A 27897-nucleotide genomic window follows, 5' to 3' on the forward strand; every position below is an offset into this window, starting at 1 on the left:
ACAAAAATTCCATCCAGAATTTTTTATTCTCGTTTTCACGTGAAAATACGACGCCGAAAACGGGCTGAGCTCTCGACGAAATGTCTTTCAGGAGAAGCTGACGCAGCTCGCCAAAGACAACGAGAGCTTGAAGACCGAGGTCAAAGAGCTGAGCGGCAGTACGGGACTCGGCACGCAGCTAAGAGATCAAGGTAGGGTTTGCCTGAGAGAAACTGTCAGTTCTGTACGACTGAGGTGTACTGTTTTGCAAGGAGGAGGGGTGTCACACTTTATATCTAGTGTACATTATTGCTGTGGCATCCTATGTTGCTTGCTCCTCTTATTTCACAGTGTAATAACCAGCGTCTGTACTTGCTTGGGCGTTCTAGGTCAATCTTAATAATAGATGCAGTGTAAACGTCTCCCATAGTCGCCCTCCAAGAGGAGAACTGATTTCAATGAGTCAGACCTTTTCTGTCATTCATAATACAACACTGCGTGCCTTTTGATTGTGTGTAATGTCCTTGACATCACCAGTTCACCAAGCAAACTTTAATCTTCTCGAGGGACTGGGTCACGACCGTCAAAGGCCAGCAATGTGTCGTTAAAAAAAAGGTCTACTTTTATTACGATTTTGTTGCCAAAATAATTGGCTCGGCACAATCCAGCACTTGAAATGCAGCGCCTCACTGCGGGTTCTCCAGGGCATGTGGTGTGTATTAATAACAGGCTTCCTCTCTAGGTGATGGTGTGGAGAGCAAATCGCCGGCTGAAAGCTTTCAGAAAGCCTCCATCACGATCCCTGAGGATTTTGACAGCAGGGAAGAAATGGTGAGAGTGCTCTTGCAAGACGAAATCAGGCCAGTTTCCCCAACTTTCACTGAGGAAGAATAAGGCCTCTTCACTTGTCTCAGTCTTTTCTTTTATGTCGGGTTGTCAGTTGTGTTGTTTTATGTAAAGAATTGGTTCCAAGCCGTGTTGTGTCGTAGTTTTGTTTTGTGTGCACCGCGCTACGGCTCTGAGAGTCCTGCCCAGCGATAGAATCTCCCTGATCCTCTGTCCTCGCCGATGCTGTTGGCAGGCTGCCTTCCTGCAGTCAGCGCTGTCGCAGGTGGAGAGAGAGCGGGACGAGGCGGGCAGGCTGTACGAGGAGGAGCTGCGGCTGCACCAGGCTGCTCTCCAGCAGGTGGCAGCACTGAGGAGTGAGCACCAGCACCACAGCACCGCTGCTGCAGGTAGGGCATTTCCCACCTGTCTTAAAGAATGTAGCAGAGCCTGGAGTGGACTTTCTTTCAGAAATTACACCAGAATGTGCCACTGATTGGAACACACCCAGAGTCGATCGCATTTATTGGTTTCTGTGCGCTTGGCATTTGTGGTGTCTCCACCACATAAATAAAACAAATTGTTATGTGTGATTTCCAAGCAATAAACGTGTAGTAGTCGTTGAAGCTACATGTTTTCATGAAGGTCACGTGGTTCACATGAACCCCATGAGCCAGGATGAAAAATTTGGGAAATGCACCATGCAAGAAGAACACGGAAGACAGACAGTAAATCTGGTGACCTTGTGGATCTGTTATCCTGATGTGCTTTTGCTCTTTTTAGGCCCTGCTGGGGACGGCGTGCCAGTTGAAGTACATGAGGCTCTGAGAGCAGCGATGGAAAAGCTTCAGGTAAGCGTGGAGCCCTAAAGCATCATTTCCCTGACTCCATCTCATTCTTCATTCCCAGTGAGTGAGTGGTCACCTCTTCTCTTCCTGTGTTGCGTCTCTAGTCACGGTTCACAGCGCTCATGCAAGAGAAGGCAGACCTCAAGGAGAGAGTGGAGGAGCTGGAGCACCGCTGTATACAGCTGTCTGGAGAAACGGACACCATAGGTGAGGGCTTGCTGCCTTAGGGGCTGAAGCACATTCCCACACTGCCTTGCAGGTTCCCATCATGCCAAGAGTCCTCCACTGGCCAGCACTACTGTACCTCAGTAACACGTCAGTTCTGCACATCACATACTGTACGTCAGCGTGCTTCTGCAAAACACGCCCTCCCCAATACTAGTGTTGAAGGCTGTGCAGCTTGCACAGCTCCGAGGACACTTAGTTTTTTAAAAATCAGATTGAGGTGAAAACATGCCTTTGAAACAGGGATTTGCAATTGGTGACTGTGGATATTGTGCCGGGTTATTGCCCGTGCATGTGTAGGTGACGACAGGTGCGAAAGCCCCATTGATTTCTTGGTTGGTAACTGCAAAACCCTGCCATGTTTTAAAAACGTTCTTCTGTTGGCTGAAGTTCAAATATCAAATGAAAAACTCTTGGTGTTGAGCGAAACAACGGAGCCATCTGTGTGACTCCAGGAATCTGCATTGCGAAATGGGTTGGGCATTCTTGTGATGTGTGGAATGAAGGCCCTCCAGTGAGCGGTGGTCTGTTTTCCAGGGGAGTACATTGCCTTGTACCAGAGTCAGAGAGCCATCATGAAGCAGAGGCACATGGAGAAGGAGCACTATATCAGCATGTTGGCCAAAGACAAGGAGGAAATGAAGGTACAGATGCTGTAGATTTCCTGGCATTTCCTCCTAGGATCTCCTCCTCGCACCACAGCCCAGTACCATCTTCACTTTCCCCACTATTGCATTTCCTCTTGGGTTCTACAACCACAGAAATCCACTGCAAAAGAGATTCTAATATGCTGTTTGTGGAATAAACATCCGCATCGAAAAGGTTTGAAATTACTTTTGCCTACCCGGCTTAAACACTGGGAAGGAAACCAGAGAGGAGACTGAGATCAAAGATCCAAACGATACAAAAAGGGAGAGGGCAACCTCTAATCTGTACCCAAAACATGCAAGAAACATCGGGACTGTGTATGTCCTTATTTGATTGTTGTAGGCTTATCTGATATCTGCATTTCAACCTGTTGTTTTGTAATCAGGATTGTCGTTTCTATCGGTGACGGTATCTGGGGAAAGTCATTTTTTTTTTGCAGCCCAGTGTACTCGTCATTAAATCAGCAAGCACCCGATCATAACCCATGTACATTGTCTGCCTCGCATGGCAGTGCCTGTGCACGGTGAAGGGGGTTACTGTAGCTTAGCTAAAACCAGATGTTTTGCCGTTTACTGTTTGTGTAGAGACTGGTAAATGAAGGTGTAGGAACATGACAGATGTGAAAGTAGCTTTAACAGAGCTACTCTGGTACCTGAATCGGCTACCTTTTGTTTTCTTTGCTGTCATTACTAAAAAGACTTGACCCCACCAGCGATCAGTAGCTTTCTGCCGCTTCTTAATAAAGCCACAGTTCAGACAGAGTGTAGGCAGATAGAAAATGGAAGTCCTAAGCGAAGAGCTGCTCGGAAACGAGCGCTGTGAATGTGTGCGTCTGTACAGGCGAAGCTGGCCGAGCTGCAGGACCTTGTGATGCGCCTGGTTGGAGAGAGGAATGAGTGGTACAGCAAGTACACCGCCTCGGTTAGCAACCCTGACCTGCTGTCCAGCAGCAGCGTGGAGCCTAGTGCGCCGGCAGAGAGACGCATAGAGCTCAACGCCACTGACGGGCCAGGTAAGCATTTTCTCTGCAGTAAAGACAAACTGGACACCCCACCCTTTTTTGGAGCGTGACCGTAAAGGGTAAACTCGTGAGCGTCTCCTGAATTTTGACACCTTTTAGGTTTGTTCTTGAGTTAAAAAAAAATAATAATAAGCCGACAGCCAGTGCAGGATTTTTTCGTGCGTGTTATTTGATTTGATTGTGTTTCCATCGGTACAGTTGTTTTTACAAAAGGTTCCTCCCATCCTGGAGTGGGGCTGCGAATTCCTGTCACGAGCTGATCTGTCCTCTGCCCCTCCCCCCCCTCCCCCCCTGCAGAAGCGCCGGAGCTGAGCTCCCCGGAGGCGGCGCCGGAGGGCGATCTGTCCGGGCAGGAGGGGAAGCCCCCCCGGCCCCAGGAAGACGGCACCGCCCGGCAGATCATGCAGCTGCTGCAGGAGATCCAGAACCCCCAGGCCCGGCCCGCCCCCTTCCTCGGAGACAACCCCTGCATCCCCTTTTTCTACCGCGCGGACGACAACGACGAGGTCAAGATCTTGGTGGTCTGAGCCCTGCCCTTCCCTGCTGAGGTCAGGTCAGCCCCAGGACACCACAAGCCCCCCCACGACATGTCGATCACACACGGCACCTGGATGGTCCGGGTACCAGTAACAGGCTGCATGCAGTTAATCTCGGTGTCATTCCTGTTTTTCCCCAATTATTTATTGTGAAGAAACACTATTCTTTTGAAAGATTGTACCAGCTAATCGCAAAAGGAACTGGTGTTGTCGTCATGCCCCCTTTCAGTAGCAAACTGGAATTTTTTTTACTTCTGTTGAAGGGGAATAAAATATCTTATCTGCTTTTTTCTCCCCCCCCCCTTTTGTTGCTGATCTAAGAGGTGGGGGTAATCAACTGTGGCCTTAAAACTGTCCAGAGGGAGTGCTGGTGGCTCTGCTGTGTTCCACAGATACTCCCAGCTTGATATTACTGAATCCCCCCATGTTTTTAATGCCCTGATTGCAGTGGATACGGGAACGATGGATGGTTTTGCAGCCCCTTTGATATTGGAGTTTTGGGTGCAATAAAAAGCAGTATCATGACATACCGCAATCTCTAAGTTTTATCAGTTGATTTGAAAAGGGTGTCAACCTTGGCCTATAGAAAGACCGTATCTGCCTCCCGGCAATGTGCCATAGGCTTCTGGCCAATGTGAGTGAAGATGTTTAGAAATCGTTGGTGTGTGGAGAGGGGGTGTTCCTAACCCTGCGTACAAATTGTTTTGCACAAGTAGAATAGGAGAAATGCACTTTGTACTAAAGAAGAGGTCCACTAAGTCTACCTTGAGGTCATAACACTTAGTGAAAGAAGTTAATATACCAGGAAGACTGGAGCTTCCCCTTCCTGTTAAGATTTTGCTTTCTAAGTAGGAATAAGCCGACTCTTGTGAAACCTCCCAATTGAACAGTCTGTTGATGGTATTTGTTGAGCAGAAACGTCAGGCAGGAGTTTTCACCCAGATGTCCGGTTCCGATTCAAAGTGGTCGGCCTGTGTCATCTCACCCATGTCCGCTGTAAATGTACATTACTTACCCCGTGTAATACTAGAGGGGGAGGAGATCTTTATAGTAGCAGACATGGTGAAAATGGTGTAGGAAACGCCAAAGCACAGACTCGAAACCGATTCAGGCATTTTTGGTCATGTGCATGAGATGTGCATATGTATGCAGCACTGTGTTGTTCTGTTAAGGGAGGATACAGCACTAAAGGTTGAGTTGAGATCATATCTCATAAGTCGAGAATCCTAAAGAATGAATACTAAGAATGAGGCAGAGGAATTGGAGTGGATTCTTGAAGCAGCGTGATCACCTGGGGGCTGGAGGGTCTTGCCAGTTCTCCTGAGTGAGAGCCGAATGTCTGAGATGATGGACACAGGACAGGATTAAGGGGAATCGGTAACCAGATTGTTCAGTTAAATGCTGCTGTTAGTTTTTTTGGTGAAGTGTCCTTTAATGAGTATTCTGTATAACCTTCCACGTGTCCTTGTCATTTTAACAGTTTTGGACTGAAATGGGTGAATTTTTGTCACCATTCCTTCATAGTTATAGTCAACTATGAAACTTGGAAAGTCTTGATAAACTGTATCAGCAGCTGGGGTGTTTTTCCTGCATGAAGCTAAAGCTCATAGGAGATGATTGTCAACTGCTTCCCACTCCACTGGGTATGCTGGAAAAGTACATCTAGTGTTGATCAGGATTATAAACTGGACACGTCATAGAAGGGCAACCTGTTCTGGGGGCTGTGAATTTTTAAGAAGACAGAACGTGTTTTTTTTTTTACATCAGCCCCCTTTTGATAAGATGAATGCATTGAAATCTCTTTTGCAAAACAGTTTTGGAAGGCCTAGTGTGAAGCTTTAAACTTGAGAATGCTAAGGAGTTTCTTGCTCAAACGTTGTGTTTGTGTGCTCAAAGATGTGATAAATGTTTCCTTAAGTCCACTCCCAGAGGGGAAGGAGCTGTGAAATATCGTACATGACTTTACTTTGCAATAGGCTTATCCACTCATATCAAGCCACATGTCATCAATTTTAAAAAAAAAAACTCAGACTTGTGTTATTGTCTTTTTGTTCTATGTTGAGTCCGCAGTGGACAAAGGGCACTCTTGAATGTTCTTGTCTACGTAGGGCTTGGGTTTGGAAGTTCTGTTGAGGACAGCCTGATGTAAAGAGAGGTTGGCAAGCTGCAGACGGAGAATTCAATGACCCTCTAAGCCCTTAAGTGAGGCTTGGCCGAGAATCCTCTGATACTGGTGATTTTGTGTTCACCGAGACCAAAAACGGCCCTGAGAAGACGTGAACTCGGAAATTCAATTTGACACCTTTACCGAGATGGAAATTGGTGCACAGTCAACGTGAAACTGATCGGATATTCGCTGAAATGACACTTTTCAACCCAGTCATATTTTGCACCCGTCAGGAACAGATGAACAACATTAGGTTTACTCTTTAGTGACATTAAGCATGTGTTATTCATTTCAGCAAAGGGTCAGCTCTCAGTTTACAAATGGTCTTTCAGTTTAAGGGTAGTTTTAAAATCCTGTCCAGTCTCAAAGTGTCCACATGAAGACATAATATGGTCTCCCTACGGTACCTCTGATGGCCTCAGAGGTGTTGTGCGTACGCTGCCCGATTGTCTCTAGGTAATTTAAATATAACGAGTGAGACGAGAGGAGATTGACTTGCAAGATTGTTTGCTTTGTGAATGTGAATTCCTTATAACTTATAATTCCTTATAAGTCCTCTGAGATGTGGTTTATTAATAAAGAGGTAGGAAGGGTCTACACTGCATTGGCTTTCAGTGGAGGGGTATAAGGGCATTGTCCGAGGACTGAATGTCTCATTTGTACATATAGTTCTACTTAGACCAAAGAGCACTTTCAGCTTTTTCACAGTAGTTCATCAAATTTTTTCTTACTGTGGGGTTTTGTGTTGGTATTTCAACACAACCAGGTGATCCTGGATTTCTAGCTGAGGAGCAGTTAAGATATTGTGTGACAGCTAGCAGCATAAAAGAAAGCAGCGTGGAATTCTTGTGGAGGCCTGACCCTGTGCTGGAGTAGGAGTCTAGTTCACTACCAGTGTCACACAATGCTGCTTTTGTCACAATGTTCAGACTTGAAATCTAAATCTGCTTTCTCTTCACCCTGGAATATCCAGACAAAGGAGTCTGGTCTGACACTATCTGGTATTTATTCTTTCTTCAAAATATCTGTAGCATAAGGTTATTAATTCAGTGTACTATGGCTTTCCTGTTAGTTGTCCTAATCTCATTAGTTTCCTGTTACAGTCTTTCACAAGCCAGCTAGCAATGAGGATAACCTGGACGTGGCACCAGAGTTGTGCGTTATTTAAAAGTCTAAACTGATCTAAACCGAGAGGAGTTTGATATTGAGGCGGCCTGAGATCATTGCCTTCTGGTTTGAATGAGTTTCTAACTGTGGCCGACAGACCCCAGAGCTGTTGCATTCCGTGTCACTCTGAAGCGAGTTTTCTTTCGCTGAAGGGTAGATGACTGTTGTTGCATGGAATTTATTCATGATTTGTGAATTTAGACAGCGATGAGAAAAGAAATGTGTTGATTGATTGTGTACTGCTAAATCATAATCATTAAACAGATTTTTTTTATTGGTCCTGAGGTTACACTGTCTCCTTTTGAATGAGCTGGACTATATGGGAAGGAGGAGGTTCACCTGCTTGGATACCGAAGTAGTGATGCTGATCACCATTAGAACACTGTGAGCAGTTTAAATGGGACCTAATTTAGGATCCCCTGAATTAAATAAGAAACAAAACCCTGGGCTGTTTCTATAGATCCCTTCAGCCAGCTTGCTGGCCATCGCAAGATGACTGCTCTTCAAGAAACAGTATTTCAGGCGCCAGAGTTGTATTTTGTAGAAATAAACCCAGCTTACCTAGTTGGAAGATCAAAGTTTGTCTCTTATTTTTGTTTGAATCCGTCACTCAGTCGATCTGAACCAGGTTGTCCCCAGGCAGAACCTGGGTTTCTGTTGTTTCAACTAACGTGTGAAGCGTTTCTGCTGTCTCTGCCTTCCCCTCCTGATTTGTTTCCTAGGGAGTTTGCAATGCTTTCACTCCTATTGCATTTGAAGGACAGCTATTCTATAACAGGAGAGTCTAATCCTGGTACTTAATGACTGTAGTATTTACTGGTTTACCTTCCAGCTGAGCTCTGAACGCCTATCAGTTGATTCAAGTTTAATCAGGTGTGCAGATCTCGGCTCCCTGGCCTTTGAAACACCACCTATAGAATGTGCAGGATTGTGGCTCTCCAGGACCGGGTCTGGACTACTCTGGTCCATTTTTTTTAATGCAGTTTCCACAATTGCTCACCGCTAGTAAAATAATCAGTTCCCACCCATCTAATTTGTGTAAAACAATTTTGTTTTTGTCGGCAAAAGGGATACATTTTTAAAGTTGGTCCAAAATAAACGTTAAACACGTCCAAACAAATTAGCTCCTGGTAAGGAACAAACTTGGTTTAAAGACTAACACTGTTACAGAGAACAATATAAATCTCGTCTTTGCCAAGCAAACAGTACTTACGAACACTTAAGAAGACGCTTACGAATTACTTTATCAAACCAGTGGACATTGCTATGAATTGAATGTCACTAAAGAGTAATCTTTGTAACTCCAGAACAATCTTTTAGTAAACCATGGCTATCCAAACGCCAAGAAGATACTCTGACTTACGAAAAGTAACATGCGTACATCTTAATAGCTGACTTTAATACTAAACCCTGTAGCAATCCTGTTTCACAATGTCAGTAATGAAAGCTTGTAGAACTTCATCCCTTATGAAAGAGTGAGATAAGGCTTCACCCCCTGTTATTTATTTAACTGCTTTATTCAAAACATCTCAGTGGGGGAAGCTGTAACATGAGCAGGTTTGTTATAAATCAAGGGAGATGTCATCTAGGACTTGTGGGCCATTAAAGAGGTAGCTGGCTGCTGTGAATAATTTTCTATACTGTGCATTTCAGTAACAGTGCTGAACATCCCTAAATACTATAGTTAAGTCAGAATACTCAAGCTTAGCCCGACAGTTCTGGGTTCGGTGACCTGTTATTTTCTAAGGAGGTGTGCCATCTGTGAATGTAACTGTGGGCTGTTCTAGCCCTTCCCTTTGGGTGCAGTTATTAAAAATCTGCTAGTTGCAAGGGCCGAGATGAGGACAAGGCCATCACACCCGCCTTCACGAGAAACAAAAAAAAAAACAAACAAACTTGGAAGTGTTTTCCAGCTTCTGATCTTTTTCTATCCTGCACATTTTTTTCAGGGTTGAGTGTCTGAATTTATTGAACGACCGGTAAACAAAAAGTGCAAGTTGATGTTCTCTGTAAAAGGAACTGTGTACATACTGTAACTGTGTAACATATTGTATATTCATTAAGTAGATTTAAAACAGATTGAGTGGGTCTGCAGCCTTTTTTTTTTTTTTTTGCAGCTCTGGCATTATTTACCTGTAAATCTAATGAAAGGTGTTTGGGGAATAGTTAAGATTGAAGTTAACTAAAAATATTTATTTGGAATAAACATGAAATGAATCAGTTTTAAAATGAATATCGAGACAATACGAACAGCTGCAATTGTCCTCAGATTTCGGATTGTGATTTATCCTGTTAGAACCTTTTCCTGAATAAAAACAAAATGATTGAGCAAAAGCAAACAGGCTGCTTCTTTTACATTAGCTGAATTCCTTACGGTTAAATCTGCAAAATCCCTGGATCGAAAGGAAACGGGGGCACTCAAGAGGCTTCACACCAACATAATTTTATTTCTTTACAAGGCACGGCCCTGTTTTACAGATAGGATACTCATCATTCAACCAACAGCAGTAAGTACAGGACACGTGTTGCATCAGAGAAGCACAAATTCACTTTGTTTCAAAGGTTGAAACTCCCAGCATCTCCGCCTTGTAAGCAGTTCGTCAGAAAGAATATTTATAATACACCGACTGAAAGTAAGCCCCGATTTTTTTCCCCCCCCCATATATAATTTTACACAATCACTTTTCATAATCATTTATTTCTTACATCTTACTAAAATCTAAACAATGGAAGCACAATTCCCATATATGCACAACAAAGATACATAACACGTTTAAGATATGTCCGTGATCATTGTTTTGTGTGTGTTGATGTTTCTGAGAATTGGGAGTGTTGAACAAGAAAAGGGATAGAATAATAGTCAGATAATAACAGTGCTGGTTTGTGTTCAGTTTTCTGAAAGATCATTGCCAGGTAGCCATGTCGGAGTGTGATCACCTGGACAGATGAACTCCAGAGCTCTCTAGAGTTAAGATAACATGCAGAAGCAGTCATAAGAATTAAGTCGCCTGTTTTGTGCACACTTTGCCAGTGAAGATTCATGTGATGACTTTTTCTTCTCGCCCATGCCCCCAGATCCTTAATGTGAAATTTGGCATTCAAGGCATAATACGATAAACAATTCTGATTTCCCATTATTTATCGTGCCTGACATACTATATATGATTCTATAGAGTCTTTTCCCTTGTGAACATAAAGACTTGGAAGTCCTGCAAATCATCAATGACTTTCACCCCCCGACTTTGTCATTCACACTTAACCAACATGTGTGTCCTAAATGTTAGCAGCAAATATTGCTTTGTGTGGTGTCTTTCTAGAAAGACCAGACCCTGAAGTATTCTTTGCTAGACGGGGAACTTTCAAATGATTGAGATCTCTAAGCACTACTCCACGATTTCCACCATAAGTGTACAGCTTCAGTCACAGCTGAGCTCTTTTTGGATTTTGCATCTAACATCATTAATGATGATGATCGGCCGTCACAGACCTTACGAAAGCTGCCACCACAAATCCTTGAGCATAAATGTTTCCATAGAATTCACAAGCTAAACAAAAACCAGCCTTAGTGTAGGCATCTTGCAGATTTTTCTTTCCTTCACTAATTGTACTTATCAAGGGATTGTTTGGTTATGATTGTTAGCTTTTAATTCTTGTGTAAAACCAGGAATTCCATATTTTCCCCTTTTTTCATCTCCTGCTCCGTTGTCTGTGCTGAAGGGGTAACCTTACTGGGCCTTCTTGAAGTGGCGAGCCACAGTTCCAAATGCTGGAGACGCCAACAGTGTGCCTTTGTCATTATTGAGCAGTATTTCTGTAGTTGCTGTGGAATACGCGTTGAGTCACGGATTCCTTTCTATCAGATATTGCACATCAAATTGAATCCCTGCCTCACTTTCTGGTTCTGGTTTTTTAGCAGAAGAGTTATCGCGAATGTAGCTACACGAAAAAAGACGCTGTTGTGGATGCAGCGATATGGACCGAGGCTGGGCTGTAGAGAAACGGAAACAAACCCACTCTCCAGTGTGAACTGTGGCCATTGTTTCCTCACGTCAAACAGATCTCGTTCTCCCTACGTCCCTACGAGCAGGAGGAGAAACGATTTTCTCACGTTTTCAAAATTCTCCACCCATTAACCGCAGCGGGGGGGGAGGGGCAGAATGCGCTTCTCGGTCTGGTCCTGTTCACGCAATCCCGTCTATCAAAGAGTGGTCCTTCCTCACACCTCTTCCGGGTCACGTGGCACCTTCACGCTCGCTGCATGGAGAGCTGAGGGGGGCGGCGGTCTTGCTCGTTTCTTTTCCCTACGATTCGCACGAAACACAGCACTTTGCACAACACGGACACAGTCGACACCTGCACTACAGGACGTGGCCGTGATGAACACGCAAGGTCTCGGAGGATGGGGTTCTGGACAATGGAGGTGACGGGTTCCTGGTGCTGGGAAGCTTCTCTCCTCTTCCTCTCGCCCAGTTCCCCCGTTTGTGTCTCTTTTGTTTGTTTGTTTTTTTGTACGTGCGAGTGTGTTTAATGGGAACCATCTTGAGACGTCGCCATGAAGGACACGGGACGAGCTGCTGGGAGAGGTGAGGTTCCAAGAGCTCTCCGCCGTGACTGTGGCTGGTGGTCTCCGGGGGAGGGAGGGGCGGGAGAGGGGAAAGAGGGCCGTTACGAGTCAAAGGGGGGCAGGGGGCTCTCGGGGCGGGAAGGGCTGCCCTTGCTGGGTCGGCTGGGAGAAAGAAAGGAGAGGAGGGGTTGGGGGGAGAAAGAGAAAGGAAATCGTAAAACGGTGAAACGAGAAGTCAACGAACGCAACAGGTAAGAGCAGGGAAAAAAAAAAAACAGAGGGCTGCCCTTGATCGCAACATAGCCAGCAAGAAGACCTGACCCCTGACCCCTGACCCCTGACCCATGACCCAGTCAGCCTGCCTCATTCCACTGAATCATGAGTGTACACCCGGGAAAATATCCAGGAAAGACAGGTCTAACTTCTGGAGGGGGTGAAAAGAGAACGAGTGAATGCCTGTCAATGCCTGAATCAGAAATTAGTTTTACTAAACATCGTGCTTAGTTTTCAAAACCCCCTTTACTGCGGCCCCCAGTATTTTTGAATTTACAGGTAAGCAATATTCACCAATGGGCATGTTTTTAAAGAACTGAAAGGCTTTTCTCTGTGCAAAGCCTAAAGCGCATGTTCTTCTTGCAGGTGAGCTGACAAGTAATATCTATTATACTTGATCTGTTTTTGCCTTAGAAATCAAGCACCACTAGTCTCTCCTCCATCTCAAAAGGCTCACAGACTCTCGTTCCAATTTTCAAAATGCTCGTCAACAGCTAGCATTTCAGATTGTGCTTTGAACGTTTTTTTTTTTTGCTTTTTCTAACATCGCGAGCTCCTGAAAGCGGCCCTGCTGCCTTGCTTTGGTGCCACTCAGGGGATTTTAATATTTTCTAGACTTTAAACGTGCCTGGCTGGTCTTGTGCTTCAACAGGTGCAGTCTGAAAGTTATGTGAGCTGCCTTCATTTTTGTGTCTCGCACAGTTATACAAAAGCTTTGGCGCATGTGCCGATGAACTGTTCTGATGGGAGTTTTCTTCAAATAATTCTGAAAACAAATTGTAAAATATTGAAGGGGTGACCCATCAGCAAAGATTTCTAAAGCCAAACCTGATTGTTCTGATAAGGCGTTGGCAAGAGATGGTAATGCATTGTTAAACAGAGCAACTCAGAGCACCATACGGGGGTTTGTAGAAATGGAAAATTATGATTAATGATTATTATTAAAAATAATGGAACAAAGATTAAGCCAAGCATCTTAAAAGCTCACAAGGCTCAAGGAAAACACTTTTCTGATTGCTTAAGATTCTTCTTGGGATTGGTGTCTTCTATAATTTTAACAGCAACAGCTTATCTAAATTTTCTCTGATTGCTTGGAATATCATAGTAACTGAAAGTTTAGAACAGAGTAGAAATGCTAGATCTCACTGGGTGAGATCAGTCCATCGGTAAGCATTTCTCTTGGGTCCTTAAAGTAAAACCCACTAGATTTTTTTAGTGAAATCACAGCAACTGAAATAAATGTTCTACTCTTCTCAGTCCTTGACCAAGCAATTGATGGATGTTAACTGGTGTTAAAAGGTCTGGTCTGTTTTTTAATCCGAATACCTGTTGACTTGTGGATAAGCTTTAACTACCATGTACTAAACTTTGCCTTTTGCAACTAGCAGTCACACGTTCAGTGTGTGCTGTCAGGTCCTAACCTCTGGCTAATCGGAAAAGGGGAAAGCGAGATGACTTGGTGGTCCGGGGTCAGTTTGCTGGCATGTGAATTAAGGACAGACCGAAGCTGAACAGAAAAGACAGGAAACAACCAAAAAAAAATGCAGTTATCCCTCCTACAGCCTCGAGGAATATTGCATCTCATGGAACACCTTCAGGACATGCAGAAAATAAAAAAAGATTAAAAAAAAAGAAGTCACAATTAGGAAGTAAACACCAGCAAACAAGTGCTCTGATCCACCCCTCCCCCCAACGCAGTGCTGCCTGCTGGTTGGTCGACCAGGACAGCGGCTCTCTCCCAGGGTTCCGAGGGAGGGGAAGAGCAGAGCACATATCAGGAGAAGTGGAGCAGCGTTAAGGCAGGCAGGAGGCTCCCGTTCCCAAAGTTCATGTCCATCTGACAGGATCTGGGGGGTGCAGGATTTACTTTTCTCCAAAGGGGGTGACCGATAACAGGCGAAAGAGGGGGAAAAGAGACAAAGACGTACAGGGCGGTGCCCACGGATTTGCACTACATCTGAAAACAGAAACGGCAGAGTGTCACAGAGACAGAAGGGGGGGGGGGGGACCCATCTTTCCAGGCCCCAGGCGGGACTCCAAGAGCTGTTTATGCAGCACTGATGGCGCGTCGTCGAGCAGTCTGGGTGCGTAGGCCAGCCGAGCACACACTACACGGACCAAACCGGACCTCCATCGCCCGCTGAGAGAGAGGCATCAACCAAAACTGAAACGCAGATGCATCTTGTATATAATAGTTTTCTCCTACCTTAGCTATAGGCTGGATGTAATTCAATGACTTCACTGCACATCTTTTTTTTTTAAGAGGATACGAGTCATTCTGCTCTACTTCTACGAAATACAAATACTGGACTAGTATAAGAAGCACGTTGGGTATACGATCAACACTACACGAGACGAGAATGGGACAAGCTCTTTGCCGTTTTTTTCGCGTGCGAGTGGGTGTTGTGTAGCGTGTGCTCCAGGAAGGGACAGGGGGGAGGTCTACTGGAGCAGATCAAGTTAGGCGCAGGGCTATGTCGGTGGTCTACTGCAGCCCTAGGATCGCATGAGGACCCTTGGTTAGAGATCTAAGAGGGGGGACTCTGTTGTCCGGGACACTGCGGGTCGGGTTGGTGAAGCAGGAGCCCTCCGGCTGTGAGGAGACACAGGGAACAGACAGAAAAATACAGAGGACAGCCGTCAACACCAACAGCGATAAACTAGCGGTACAGGAAGTGACATCACCCACCCCAGCACACACACCCTCGCAATCCCTGAGCAAGGTCTGAGGCGCGGTGTGGCGACCACAGACCCAGACACCCGTGCCTCAGAGTCAGGAGCACACGCGTCCTCACACATATACTGACGCACTGACACACACAAACACTACAGAACACAGACTATTGCACACAAACAAACATACTGACAGAAACTTGCCCACAAACACAATAGCAGAAACACATACTGACACTAACACACACACGATGGAACCATGGAAGGCACCATGGGAGAAACTATATCTCTACAGAAAAAAAAATGACAGACTTTCTTACTCCTAAAAATGTACTTCTTCCTCTTCCTCTGCACATCATAGAACTGTCATTATATATCTTTTGATTAACCAGACACTGCTCTGACAAATGAACTGGCTGTTCTTTATCTTTGTATACATTTATGTTATGAGCTGCTTTATGTAGTATTTTGTAAGTTGTATTTTTTGACAGTTTTAGTTTATCTTTAACTAAATCCCTTGGATAAAAGTGTTATGAAATAATAACATAAAATAATAATCTTTATCCCATGCTGGAAAGGGCTGAGAAGTGACAGAGTACACATTGGGCATTTTCTACACAAATTGAAAGTTTGTCCTAGTGCACTCCACTTTGGTATTTTGACTTGTTTTAGGGATTGCCCTGTGTATAAATGATGATATTGGAAAGTACTGTACATTACCCATTTTACTTTAAGTACTTTAAAAAAGCTTACCTTTCCTTCAGCAGACCCTTTGGGTGCTGATTTTAGATATTTTTTAAAAAATAAATCCTGTTAGGTGGTATACAGTTTATGCATGCGTGTGTGTAAGGTGTTCATTAACGCCAGCATCAAGAGATCAGTGCCTCTCTGCTCCAATGTCAGTTAACTGTAAATGAATCACGAGACTTTAATGGCAATACAGAATATGAGACGAGCATAAGTTCCAAAAAGAGAATTGTGTTTATTTCTAAATGATAATCTGCCGTCGCATCATCCAGGTGGGGCTGCACATTGGTGGTGGTGCAGGGGAGTCTCCATTACCTGTGAAGCGCTTTGAGTGGAGTGTCCAGAAAAGCGCAATGTAAGTGTAAGCAATTAATTAATTAAATAATGGGCAAGCTATTGATGTTAACTGAGTAAAGAGGCTTTTCCAGTATATCAGGTTTGGCCGACTCGGGTCTTAGGCTGTAGGTTTCGGTTTCCTTCAAACTTTTGAACTTTCTTTAAAATACTCCCTTTTGGCAAAATCTGTTTCTCCATTCCAACTAAGAAACGTGTTGATGATGGCATTGCTGGAGTGTTTGCAAGCCAGTAACTTACAAAACCCAGAAAATGCTAATGAGAGCAGCAGCCAACACATTTTTGAAAGTGTTTACCGAGTCTCTATGGACTCTATGGATTATTTGTTTGAACATCGGTGCCAACCCTACTGAGCAGCTGCAGGCCTGCTCTCCAGAGGTGCCTCTCAGCCTATTGCGCCCTCCCCTCAGTAGACTGTAGCTAACATGTCTTTTTACTCTTCCTCGTCATATCTAGAAAAGAATACCACTTCAACCTTCACCTCCTCTCAGAAGACACACCTCAGCTCCTGTTGACCCAAGTGGAGATCTCTACCTTTCCCATGATGCTCTTTGCATTGGATTGGTTGTATTTTAAGTGCTGTTTAATTCTGGCAGGCGTTAACTAACATTGAAGACTATGCACAGCTGTCCTGGTTGCTCCTAAGGAATGCAGGATAAAATCAGGTAACTTTTGTCGACACTGGGTTCCTGCATTGTCCTTTCCTAGTTTTATCTGGACTTTGCAGCCATTATATTGAAGCACAGCCCCTGTTCAGAAAAGATTAGAGGTGCCTCTTTGGCATCTATTCTATTTATTTATTCTTGGGCATTTATCTTTAGATGAAGGACTTTTTTGGTATTTTTGGTTGTTAGCACACACACATATTTCCCTGCCTGCCACAGAAAGACACACAGAGTTGAGCAGTCCCTGGCTCCTACTAGAATACGATCGTGGTATATGATACAGCATCATCCCTAGACAGCAGAAAACGTCACCACCCCTCTGTTATGACATTAGCTCAAGAACAGCAGTAGTGAAGACTGCGCATGCCCATCCACCCATTTCCTAATCCATTTAATCCAATTCAGGTTCGCAGGGGAGCCAGAGTCTATCCCAGCAAGCCAGAGGCTCAAGGCAGGGCACACCCTTGACGGGACACCAGTCCATTGCAAGAAGTAAGAACAAGCAATTGCACATATTGCACTAGGGCACTAGTTCAAATTCCAATCTGATGCATAAGCAAAATAGTGTGTTATTCCAGTTTTCTAGATTTTTGCCAAGAAAGCCTGGTCTCAGAAAAGAGAATTCTTAATGCCAAGGAAGCTGACGGAGGTCTGTTCTCATGCCCGTCTTTATTCCAACTATGAAATGCCTCTAGCTGGTAGTCTTTTCATTTAATGTGCGATTACAAACATTTCGGTCAGTGAGTGTAGATTCCAGGACCCTCTGGGAGGGCTGAGTTTAGAGAATGACCCAGTTTTCTGCATCTTGGTGAAGCACCACACATATCCCGGTAACCAAACTCCTACCCACAGGAAGGAAAGGAACATGTCTTCTTCTTTCATCTTTGTGATCTAGACTACAGTATGTCTGGGTGTTAGTATCACCAGAACTGGGATAGATGGAGTCATTCACTGATTTAGGTCAGACATTTAAAGTAAAGGGGGAGGTGTTGTTACTGGCATTGGTGGTAGCAGTGGGATTTAGTAGTTTAAGAGCTTTGGCAATGAGAGGTGGTGAGAATTATGGCGAGAGTCATGAGCCATGCATCGAGATGATGGTGAAGAATCACGGTATGAAAGTACAAGACATACCATTAGCGTTAGTCCTCATGGGTCACTGATTGTAATTCTGAAAAAATAATAGTCAATCAACATGGGGCACTTGAAGAGGAGGGAGATTTTTTTTTTTTGTTGGGGAGGGGGGGCAAGATCAGAGGTTAAGATCAAACAGAAGAAACACACACTGTCGAGACTAAACAGCACTGACCAATTGAACAAAAACAGAGGCTGATGTTTCTTAACACAGAGAAAGGAAAATAGGCCAGATCAGGCAGCAGACCTGTTCAAGCACGGCACAACACATCACAGTGTTTCCTAATCAGACTACCCTTTAACATCTTTTTGAACAGTGCTGTTGTTTAGGTGTTTGCTGAATTTCGCAAAGGCTCCTCAGATGAGTCTTGGACAGTAGTGTGTGTCTCCTGTTGTAAATGCGCCATTTCCAGATGGTTAGATTATGAAAGTACGATAGTGCTGATGTTCGTGCAAACAGCTGAGCAGTGTTAGGAAAGAATAGGGTTAAGCTTGTCTTCCTCTCCCCTAAGGGGTGTTAACACAGCTCAGGCATGAGGGATGAGGAGTTGACACAGAATACAAACACACAGGATCCCAGAAGCCTTTGGGCTGGGTGAACCCAATGACAACCCCCTCAGGCACTTCTTCAATATTTTCACATCACGAAGCTAAAGTAAGAGGTGATGTTTGGAGGTGGCTTTGGCAGAAGGAAATTTAGCTGTACAGAAGACAAAAAAAACCAAAAGAGGTTTAAAGAAAAGTGTGGAGGAGTGTTGAAGCTGGAACGATGGCAGGTTACACTAATCGTCAGTGTTTAAGGAGAAGGGTGGAAGAGCCACAGACCGATGTAAATACTGACAATGTTTCCCGTGTTTTTAGGGTTAAAACTGTAAGTAAATGTACTGTGAGTGTAGTAAATATGTTTTTCAGAGATCATTCCTTTTAGTATTGTAAATGAAAGAACTGCAGCAAAAAGAAAGAGAAAGAAATCATCTAATGTACTAAGAAATGAGCATTTTGTGTTGCGGGGAAAGACGAGGGAATCTGAGAGATCTGGACCGAAGAAAGGATCGTCAGGTTCTGATCTGTATAGAACTCAAACTCTTGGAACCTGGTTTGGATCCAGACACGTTCGTTAACTGAACTTGCTTAAAGGCAGATCAACACCGTCTTTCCACAGACGCACTGTACATGAGTGACAGAGGAGTCACCTGGACTATGTGTCTCTTTTCTGGGGACGTATTCGTAGATGGTGGCTTTAATCTGAATTAATAGGCTGTTGTAAAAAAAAAACCCAGACTAAAATGTTGAATCAAATTGCGGTGAAGTCAAAGGCCTCTCGAGGAATTCAGCAGGGATTCCAGATGCTGGTTTCTCATTATCTGCCATTTTCTTTCTGTCTGTCTCTTTACTGTCCTGCACTGGGGCAGTGGTGGGCTGTCATGTACTCACAACAAGACTGACTACATCTGGGGCTTCAGAGGCTGTAAGGGTTGACAGGGCCATAGGAGAGGTGAGAGGGAGGGAGACAGTTTTGGGGCTCAGGTGTCCGTTCACAAGCTGCTGTCGGACAGGGCAGGGGGGCTGACAGTGACACAGGGGCTCTCAACATCAGAGACGAACACGAGGGAGCAGAGAGGAGGGGCAAAGACCCAGGATCGCACTGATTAGAACCCTTAGGTGTTCGCATAGCATCAAAATGACGATCAGAGGATCTCCCACTGAGATCATCATGAAAACGCTGCCTAAAACAAGCAGTTCCTACTCAGCTTAATATATCAGCACATCAACATAACCCCCAGACACAACAATCTTTACACCAGAAATATTCGTAGCAAGTATTTTTTTTGTTGTTTTAAATTCCAGATGGTTCTCACATGAACATGGTTTTCTCTAATCCTGGTGTCCACTCCATATAGGAGATCTTCCAGGCCTCGGTTGCACAGAAAACCTTCTGCACTCAACACCTCAAGTATCAATCAGGGATTTCCTTGACTATCTACGGTATTTAATTCAATGCGTTGGGCTGCTTTGTGTAAAAACCCAAGAATTGCCTGGAGGGAAATTAGAGAGAAATTGAATGTAACCTTTTTCAGGTGATCATAGCCTTTCACCACTATTCTATACATTAACAGTTTTGTGTTCATTCAATTGATTTGAGAGCTAGAAAGAGCACTGGCTTTGGAAAAGAGGCTTTTAGGGTGAAGATCGCCCTCAGTGGGGAGCGACTTCTGCTTCGGGCTGCTTTGTCACCATGTTCACCTGGGACACCGTGCTAGACTGGAAAAAAAAACAACCAGCAACAGCAGGGGCTCGACTCAGGCGAGGGTGACTCACCTGGGGACGCCGGGGGGGGCACGGTTGGGTCGGGAGGGGACCTGAGGAGGGGGTCCCCCGAACGGGTCCGGAGATGCGCCGGGACGGGAGGGCACCGGGGGCGCCCCGGCTGGGGGGGGGCCAGGGGCGGGGCCACGGGACCCAGGCCGAGCGGGTGGCACCGCGGGGGCTCTCCTCTGGGGTGTGGGGCTGGACGTCGGAGACCTGCAGGGCAGAGCCGACACACACTGGGCACTGACTCCTGGGGAGGTGTATCACAAGCAGCTATAAAATCTGTGAAAGAAGACCTGCTGGCATTTCTTCATTGGTCAATCACAGGTTAAAGGGAAACACTCAATGAAGGAGGAAGCTGCTCAAGAGTACATTTCCTGTTTTAGGGGAATGATACTAATTAAAGCATTAAAATATGATACACTGCAGTCAGATTCATGAAAAAAACATCCCCTTGTTTGGCTGTTTTGTCAGTGAATTAGCCGTTCCTGTAGCTGTACTGAAAAGAGATGATACAGAATATTCAAGACGAGTTTGATTGGAGGCTTGTGGAAGACTGCGACATTCTGATATATAGTAATATCACTAGTTCATCTCTTTTCCAGCAGGGGGAGCCATGTTGCCATGACAGCTCAAATATTCCCGGTATATTTCAAAATTTCGATTGAAATTGAGTTTCATCAAAAATAATGTTGCTTGAATTATTGTTTTGTGTTAAAGAGAAGACCTAAGATCTTTATTCGTGGCTCTGACTCACACTATACATCTTGCAGATGTACGAATACAGGATGTGTCTATTTTGACCAAGCTAAATAATGAAAATGGTATGCTAAAAAAAAACCTATATCATTTTCTACATTGACTGTAGGACTGGAAGCCACAACTCTTTGAGCATCAGTCCAGAGCTCTAATAACAGTCTTGTCCTGAGCGCCAGTAGTTGTTCAGCTTTCCTCCCCACTGAGAGCTGGTGTGTGGGGAGTGTACTGGCGCACAATGGGTACCGTCGCGTCATCCAGGTGGGGTTACACACTGGTGGTGGCGGTGGGATTCCCAATTACCTGTAAAGCGCTTTGAGTGGAGTGTCCAGAAAAGTGCTTTAGAAGTGTAAGCAATTATGAATTATTATTACCTCCTGCCCGACAGCTGGCCGGTGACCTGCAGCCAGGAGTCGTCGACGGGTGGGGGCATGGGCGTGCTGATGGTGGTGGTGTTGATGTCACCAATTATCTTGAGCGCCTCCTTCAGGGCGTAATACATGCGCAGCATCTCGTCGCGGTGCTGGGCCTGCTCCGCGGACTCCTCCATCAGAGTGTTCTGGTCACCACAGGAGTACAGGTGGGCCAGCAATTCGGCGTGGATGAACTCCTTGGTCTGGACAGCAGGTTGTGAGGAAGGGACAGGGGCGACCGCCGGAGAGATGGGAGAGGAAATGACACAGGATTTGTTGTTCGATTAGGGAGACAGAGAGAGGAGGCGATCAAGTAAATGAAAGATACAGTAAGAGAAGGAGGTAAAGAGGCAGTGAAATAAGGGAGGAGAAGGGAAGAACAAAATTAACAGCAACTGAACATGACAAACACAAGAGGGCTCCTGAGTTCCTTTCACTTATAATAAAATGAACTCCATTGGCACCCATGTTGTGGCACGAGCGAGCCTAACCCACTGTGAGCATGATTACCCAGCTGGCATCAAAGAATTGGCTGGTCACTGCCAGGCTAGAGCTTGGATTGGTCAGCCCGGCCCCAGGTTTCAGCTCTCCTACCACATGCCGAGAGACTACAGCCTTGCATTGCTGCAAGAGCTGCTCTGCCAATCGGTGATCGGCTAGCTCTCCTGTCAGGCACTGTGTCAAATGACGAGCGGCTCTGCAGGTGGGCCTGTCAGAGTCACACGCCTGTGTGTCTCATTCACTACCGACGCAGCACAGGAGTCAAAGCCATACGGCTGTGCTTTCAAACAGTTGGCGATTCCAAATTAGAGGTGGATATATGAGACAAAATATTTTTAATAAAAGAGCCAATCTACTGCCAATCTTTTAGACAATCAGTCTGTATGCACTGTAACTGCAACCTCAGCTCATCTGCGTGATGATCTTGTGTTCGGCCGGGGAAGACAGAAAAACCTTCATGATGGGGTGTGAGGGGGGTGAGAGACACTCACGTTGTTGATCATGAGGTGCATGATGGTCTTGGGCATGAGGTCGCGTATGGTCTTGTTGACGATGGCCATGTAGGAGTCCACCAGGTTGCGGATGGTCTCCACCTGCCTCTCCAGCTGCGGGTCCATGGAGTGCATGAAGCTGTCCGAGCCGTTCTCTTCCGACTCGCTTTGCTGGAGGCAGCGAGAATACGCACGTTCGTTAAAACAGGACATTCTGCTTCAGCTCTGGAAAAGGAAAAACTAAGGCGTGCTTAGAGGTGTGCTCTGGTGTGCTTCCTCATCCCCCTACTACAGTAAAAACACACAGCCCTATGATCAGAAATGAGCAATCTCAAATACTGGAAGATCAGAATCAGACACGCTAGCTGCTTCCGTAATATCTAACATGAGATCCTGCCAGAAGAGGGCGCTCTACCCAAACAGTTCACTAGTCAGAGCTCTGGGTAAATTGCCTTATACACTACCTTCTACTGTTTTGAAATGTGTAATTTCTTGTTCAGTTAATCAGGTTCCATGTAACACTAGGTTGTTGTTGCTTACTTGCTGTGCAAAAAGTGCTTCCCAGAAAGCAGAGGGGTGGTGTCAGTGTTACACATTCAGTTTACAGTTCTCTGGGTGAATAGTCGCATTGCTAATGATTTATGAAGGGCCACATCTGAAACAGGGACTGTTCTGGTCCTCCAGACAGGATGTTAACTTTCCTATTTTTCCACGTAACCAAAAGGGAACAGCTGTTGGTCGAAGAAACATTCTGTACGTGAAGCCGAACCAACGCTGCCCGTATCAGTGAAACCCCACACTGCCGCTACAAGGAGCCACAGGCAGAACCACTGAGATTTCATGGACAGGAGATGGAAAAAGAGAAGCAGCAGAACATACTGGCTGTTTCTAGCAGTAAGAACAGGTACTTACTTTGTCCTTGTCCTGTCACATTGAATGAAGCACAAAAACAAGAACGAGAAAAAAAGAGAGAAAATGTATTAATAAAAAATAAGCATGAACTCCACAGGGCTTGATGTTCCCTCTGCGATGCAGAAATGACCATCAACACTTGTGTGTGCCATCACCCGAGTGTAACTCCTGCTGCTCCCTACTCAGTCTAATAAGAATTCAAGGCATCGTGTTTAATGTTACAGGGGTCAGCGGAGGGGAAAGAGCTTTTAATTACGCAGGTCTTCAATGCCGTTAGATTACAGGATGTGATATTTTCTGTGGCTGACTGAGAGCAAGGGCAGCTTAATGGAAACGAGAGACTGTCATTAACACCAAATGAACACAAAACGGCACATAGACACGGGTGGAGACTCACGTCTTTGGATTTAATAACACGTCACGAAACCTTTAATTAATAATTATTGCGCTGTTATTATTATGCAGGAGCTGTGGAGCTTGACTGTGGAAACAGCAGCCTCATCTCCCGGGCTCCCTGGCCTTGATCGACTGCAGCTCTGCTTCAGCAGGCCGATGTTTCCATTAAGAGGCGGGCTGAACAGGTTAGCATTAGCATGCAGCTGCGGTATCTGGGAACATTATGATCGGAGCGGGTGTTGGGCTGGCTGATGTGTCTCTGCTTTACAGTATCCTGGGCAATAGAGCTCCATTAGCCTTATCACATCTGCACTGAAACATCTCTCTGAAAGGTTTACCTGTAATGCAAGGCAGTAGACATATTTATTTTAAAAATCCAGCTAACTGTTTTTTTTTTTCAATTCAGGGTCAGGATGGAGCAAGCAAGCAACATTCACAAGGCAGGGTACACCCTGGACAGGACCCCAGTTTCTTTTCTGGGCACACACTCACACCAGGGCTAGTTGTCTCAGAAGGGAATTATCCTACTAGTATGTCTTTGGACTGGAAGAGGAAATCCACACAAACACAGGAAGCCCATGCAAACTCCACACAGACAGCACCCCAGGAATTGATCCCAGGGCTCCAGTGCAGCAAGACAGCAGTGTTAGCCACTGTGCCACCCTGTATTAGGGTTATCTTTGTGATGAAAGAATCCTACAATGTTCAATGACAATACTGATATTCTCATTAGAGAGCTGCCTGAGCTTTTTGGGGGTTTAAGTATGCACCCAATGTTTGTGTATACCATTAGCATTTCACTATGCCAAGTAAGGTAAACTCTTGCGGTAAGCATATGACAAAGTAAATCAAAAATGTTTGTTGGCGAGTAGTTTCTTTTTTAGGTTTGATAGAAATATTGTCTTGGGTAGTGAGGAACGGTACAGAAGCTGAGTGTGAGGGAACAGGGAGACGACTTAGAAGAGCAGAGCACGTTTGGTTTAAGATCTTCATGGATTGATGGGATTTGCCGTTGGTTTTAGGGTGGTGCAGTTTTGAAAACGTGTGCGGACGATGGAGGAGTGAACCCCTGGTCGTACCGCAATGCGTTCTGGGTAAACACCAGCCCGCAGGAAGGAGGCTTTCCAGCTGTCCACTTCCTCCTGAGTCTCACAGGCCAGCTCCAGCTGTCTGTAGTCCTTGTACACATTCCTGTGGGGAAAGAGGAGGGCAGCCATGACACCACACTCAGGTAAGACAGGAGCCATTTTGAAAGAACAACATTCTTGTTCCTCGCATGGGAAAAGCCCCATATGGAAATGAAATACCCAAAAAGTATTGCAGAAATGTAATTAGAACCATATGCAACAGCACTTAGAAATCACTGCCAAACCATACTGAAAGTTTTTAGGTTTAAAATATTTCATGCACACTTTAGGAAACCCTTTAAAACATACAAGCTCATTTTCAGAGGAACATTTTTCTCAGTTTACTGGAACATATATCGTGATGTAGGGTAGAGAATACTAAAAAGCAAACACTTGCGAGCTATATTTACTGTAGGCTTCTACAGTAAAATGTTTCATTACATATTGCAAAACCTTTAGGTATATTATAGTTATGTTTGTAGACGTATTCCCGTTCTGGCCACATACTGTAGTCCTTGAAATAAACCCTAGCTGAAACGGAAAATGTTGTAGTACACGTTATGTTGATTATGGTAAAAAGGCAGGTATTCTACGTTTCAAACTGTCTGAAATATCTTTGAGCAAAAATAAAAACTATATATATATGAAATGTATTTTTGCACATTTTGGTAGTCATTTTTAAATTCGGTAACATACAGGTTAAAAGTGCATTCCATTGTTTTCAGCTTCAAAATATATTGGAGGCTGCTTTTTAGTTGCTCTGTTTCATTTGTGACTTAGGTTTTACAACTTTTGAGTGGAAATGTAATTAATAACATCTTTGAAGAAATATGGCCCCATAGAGGCCAATCTCAAAGTTGTTCAATTTGTCTTGAAAGCACACAGGTATTTACATGCAAGAAGGTCTTACAGAAATATTTGTTGAAAGCCAGTTCTACCTGTAGTGATGTAATCATCAAATTTTGATCGTATTCACTCAAGTTATGACTTTCTTCAACTATACAAGTCTATTTTATAACAAATACTTGCTTAGTGTCTCTGAATTGAGAATGTTTTTCCCTATGTATTGGACGCCCTGAAAATAGACAAGGTCGTTTTGAAAGACAAGCAAAAAACCTTACATGAACATGTGTACAACAAACTAATTTAATTGTACAATGTATCAAAATAATGAGTTTGGCCATGGCATCATTTTTTCACAGTTAGGGTTTGCAGTTTTCTGGTTTTATTTTCATTTCATGATATGCTTCAGTTTTTTTAATCAATATAATCACCCAATTGATAAAAAAAACAACCTTTAATGATTGTGGAGCAATGCTGATTGCTCTTCACCTTGGATCACCAGGAAATCTGGAATTTCTTCTCTTTGCATTTCAAGCACAGCGCTTGCAATTGAGGGTGTTTGCTCGTCCCGTTTCTGAAGCTGTGTTGTTTTGTCATTGTGTGCGCTTTTATTATTGCAAGCTGTTAAGCGAGATTTTCCTTTGCAGTCTATAATAACGTCCGAAATGTAAACACATCTCACACACCTTATATCTGGTCTCTGCGATCTATAGTGTAACAATGCTATCAATCAGTCAGGCGTTTAATTGACTCTTGATGCAAAGCAGGACATAGCTGAAAGCCTGTTAGATACCATTTAAAGAAAGCTACTAAGTGGAAAACAAAAAATCAAGCATCAAAATGAGCTTGCTGTTCGGTACCAGGTGTACCAGACAGTGTGGGACAGGTTTATCTTTAAATCATCAATTGCCTATGTCTTGGGAACACTGTCAGACTTGCTCAGCTAAATCTCATCAAGGGCTCCGAGCCAGGAGACCCAACAGAACCTGGAGGACAGGAATGGGCCGAGCCTGATACAGGAGAGATATGCACATGGGAGTCACCTCTGCTCGGTGTTGAAGAGGGCAAAGATGTGCTTGCTGGACATGAAGCCCTTCTCCACGTCTCTCAGCTTCAGGTTGTCCACCGGTAGCATGTACTTCTTCTCTTTCTCCTGCAGAGGGGGCACAAGACAGTTCAGTGGAGGTGAGAGAAGACTTGTTTCACAGCCTTGAAATCCCTGTGCCCCCAGGGTCAGTGAATTCTCTGAATGAGCCTGACGAGTACCTCAGTGTTTCACCCTTTCAAGCAAAGGGAACATTCTGTGGTCATGCTTCTCTGCACATTGCAATTTTTGGTAATCAGTGCATTTTACTCATTGGTATAAAAGGTTATGGCGGGTGTAATGGTTCTTTTGAGTTTCTGCCCTTGCTGTTCCTGCCCTGCCAGTTTGTCCCTCACTGCTTTGACGCAAACTTGGGTCTCCAGTGTCACACAACAGGGAACCTGCCGGATGAGCTAAAGGAGACCTCCCCCAGCCCGGGCGGCTGAGATCCCTGTTATACGCGGGGGTGCATTCGTTACACTGGCAAGGGAAGGAGATGAGTTGTTTATTGTGGATTTCTGATTAGACTGTGTCGACATTGCTTCCACGGGAATTTAAAATCACCTCCACCGTACTCACTAATATCACCAACCTTATACCCGCCTATAGACCCTCCAATATCTGAAGTAATATCAATTGAATGCATCTCAGAATGAAGTATCTACATTAACAGCAGTGTATGTCTCTGTACTCTATACCTCTACTAATATTTACTTCTGTGCCATGAGGATACAGCTCCAGGCTTTTCCTTTTATATTCTGCTTCAGTATTAAACTTCAAGGAAGTCTTGTGATTAATAAGTGTGTACACTCTAAATTTAATAAAATAGCTATTTGTCTGTTTTAAGTTCAAAGTGGTTATAAATCAGCACAATGTTGCAATAAACATCTCTACATCATATTGCGTTCATAGTCAGTAACGGAAACCCAACTTCAACTCCAGATTAAGCTAGCAGTCATATTCCACGACACACTTTTAGATCAAAGATAAGGTTGTCATCCATGTTTATAGCAATGGAGAAACTGAATAAAAGAATGTAATCCCAAGGTTCAGATTCTTTATCAATTCCGTTGCAGATTGGATGATGATTAAGGATTAGAGGGAAATTGCTTTCTGTTTACTAAACGGCCATACTAACACAGTGAAAATCCTATTATTCAGTGCAATATACGAGAGGTTAAAAGCACCTCACTTTGTGTCAAGCTGTGCTTTAATTATCCTATCCAGAACTGAAATATCTT

The 27897-nt window shown here is 44.5% G+C and overlaps 2 protein-coding genes across 9 annotated transcripts in view; one reads left to right on the forward strand and one right to left on the reverse strand.

The window, feature by feature from the left end:
- Window positions 1-9755, forward strand: part of golga2 (golgin A2) — a 39925-nt gene extending 30170 nt beyond the window's left edge. For 4 of the 6 annotated variants that reach the window (XM_088940624.1, XM_088940627.1, XM_088940626.1 and 1 more), the window contains 8 exons: window positions 92-191; window positions 722-810; window positions 1061-1214; window positions 1588-1655; window positions 1757-1859; window positions 2415-2521; window positions 3366-3537; window positions 3844-9755. In XM_088940624.1, the coding sequence (XP_088796750.1) occupies window positions 92-191; window positions 722-810; window positions 1061-1214; window positions 1588-1655; window positions 1757-1859; window positions 2415-2521; window positions 3366-3537; window positions 3844-4073 (1023 nt within the window). In that variant the 3' untranslated portion in view covers window positions 4074-9755. The remainder of the gene's footprint in view (window positions 1-91; window positions 192-721; window positions 811-1060; window positions 1215-1587; window positions 1656-1756; window positions 1860-2414; window positions 2522-3365; window positions 3538-3843) is intronic. The other 2 variants (XM_088940629.1, XM_088940625.1) reach the window with 2 other exon arrangements.
- A 2149-nt stretch (window positions 9756-11904) lies between these two features.
- Window positions 11905-27897, reverse strand: part of dnm1a (dynamin 1a) — a 112621-nt gene continuing 96628 nt past the window's right edge. For 2 of the 3 annotated variants that reach the window (XM_088940791.1, XM_088940789.1), the window contains 7 exons: window positions 26616-26725; window positions 24682-24793; window positions 23207-23218; window positions 22295-22465; window positions 21264-21505; window positions 20143-20346; window positions 12781-14846 (listed from right to left, as the gene is read on the reverse strand). In XM_088940791.1, coding sequence (XP_088796917.1) covers window positions 14774-14846; window positions 20143-20346; window positions 21264-21505; window positions 22295-22465; window positions 23207-23218; window positions 24682-24793; window positions 26616-26725 — 924 coding nt within the window. In that variant the 3' untranslated portion in view covers window positions 12781-14773. Of the gene's footprint in view, window positions 12143-12780; window positions 14847-20142; window positions 20347-21263; window positions 21506-22294; window positions 22466-23206; window positions 23219-24681; window positions 24794-26615; window positions 26726-27897 lie in introns of those variants that run through there. The other variant, XM_088940790.1, reaches the window with a different exon arrangement.

Source organism: Atractosteus spatula, chromosome 23 (genome assembly GCF_055471065.1).
Source record: "Atractosteus spatula isolate fAtrSpa1 chromosome 23, fAtrSpa1.hap1, whole genome shotgun sequence".
NCBI lineage: Eukaryota > Metazoa > Chordata > Actinopteri > Semionotiformes > Lepisosteidae > Atractosteus > Atractosteus spatula.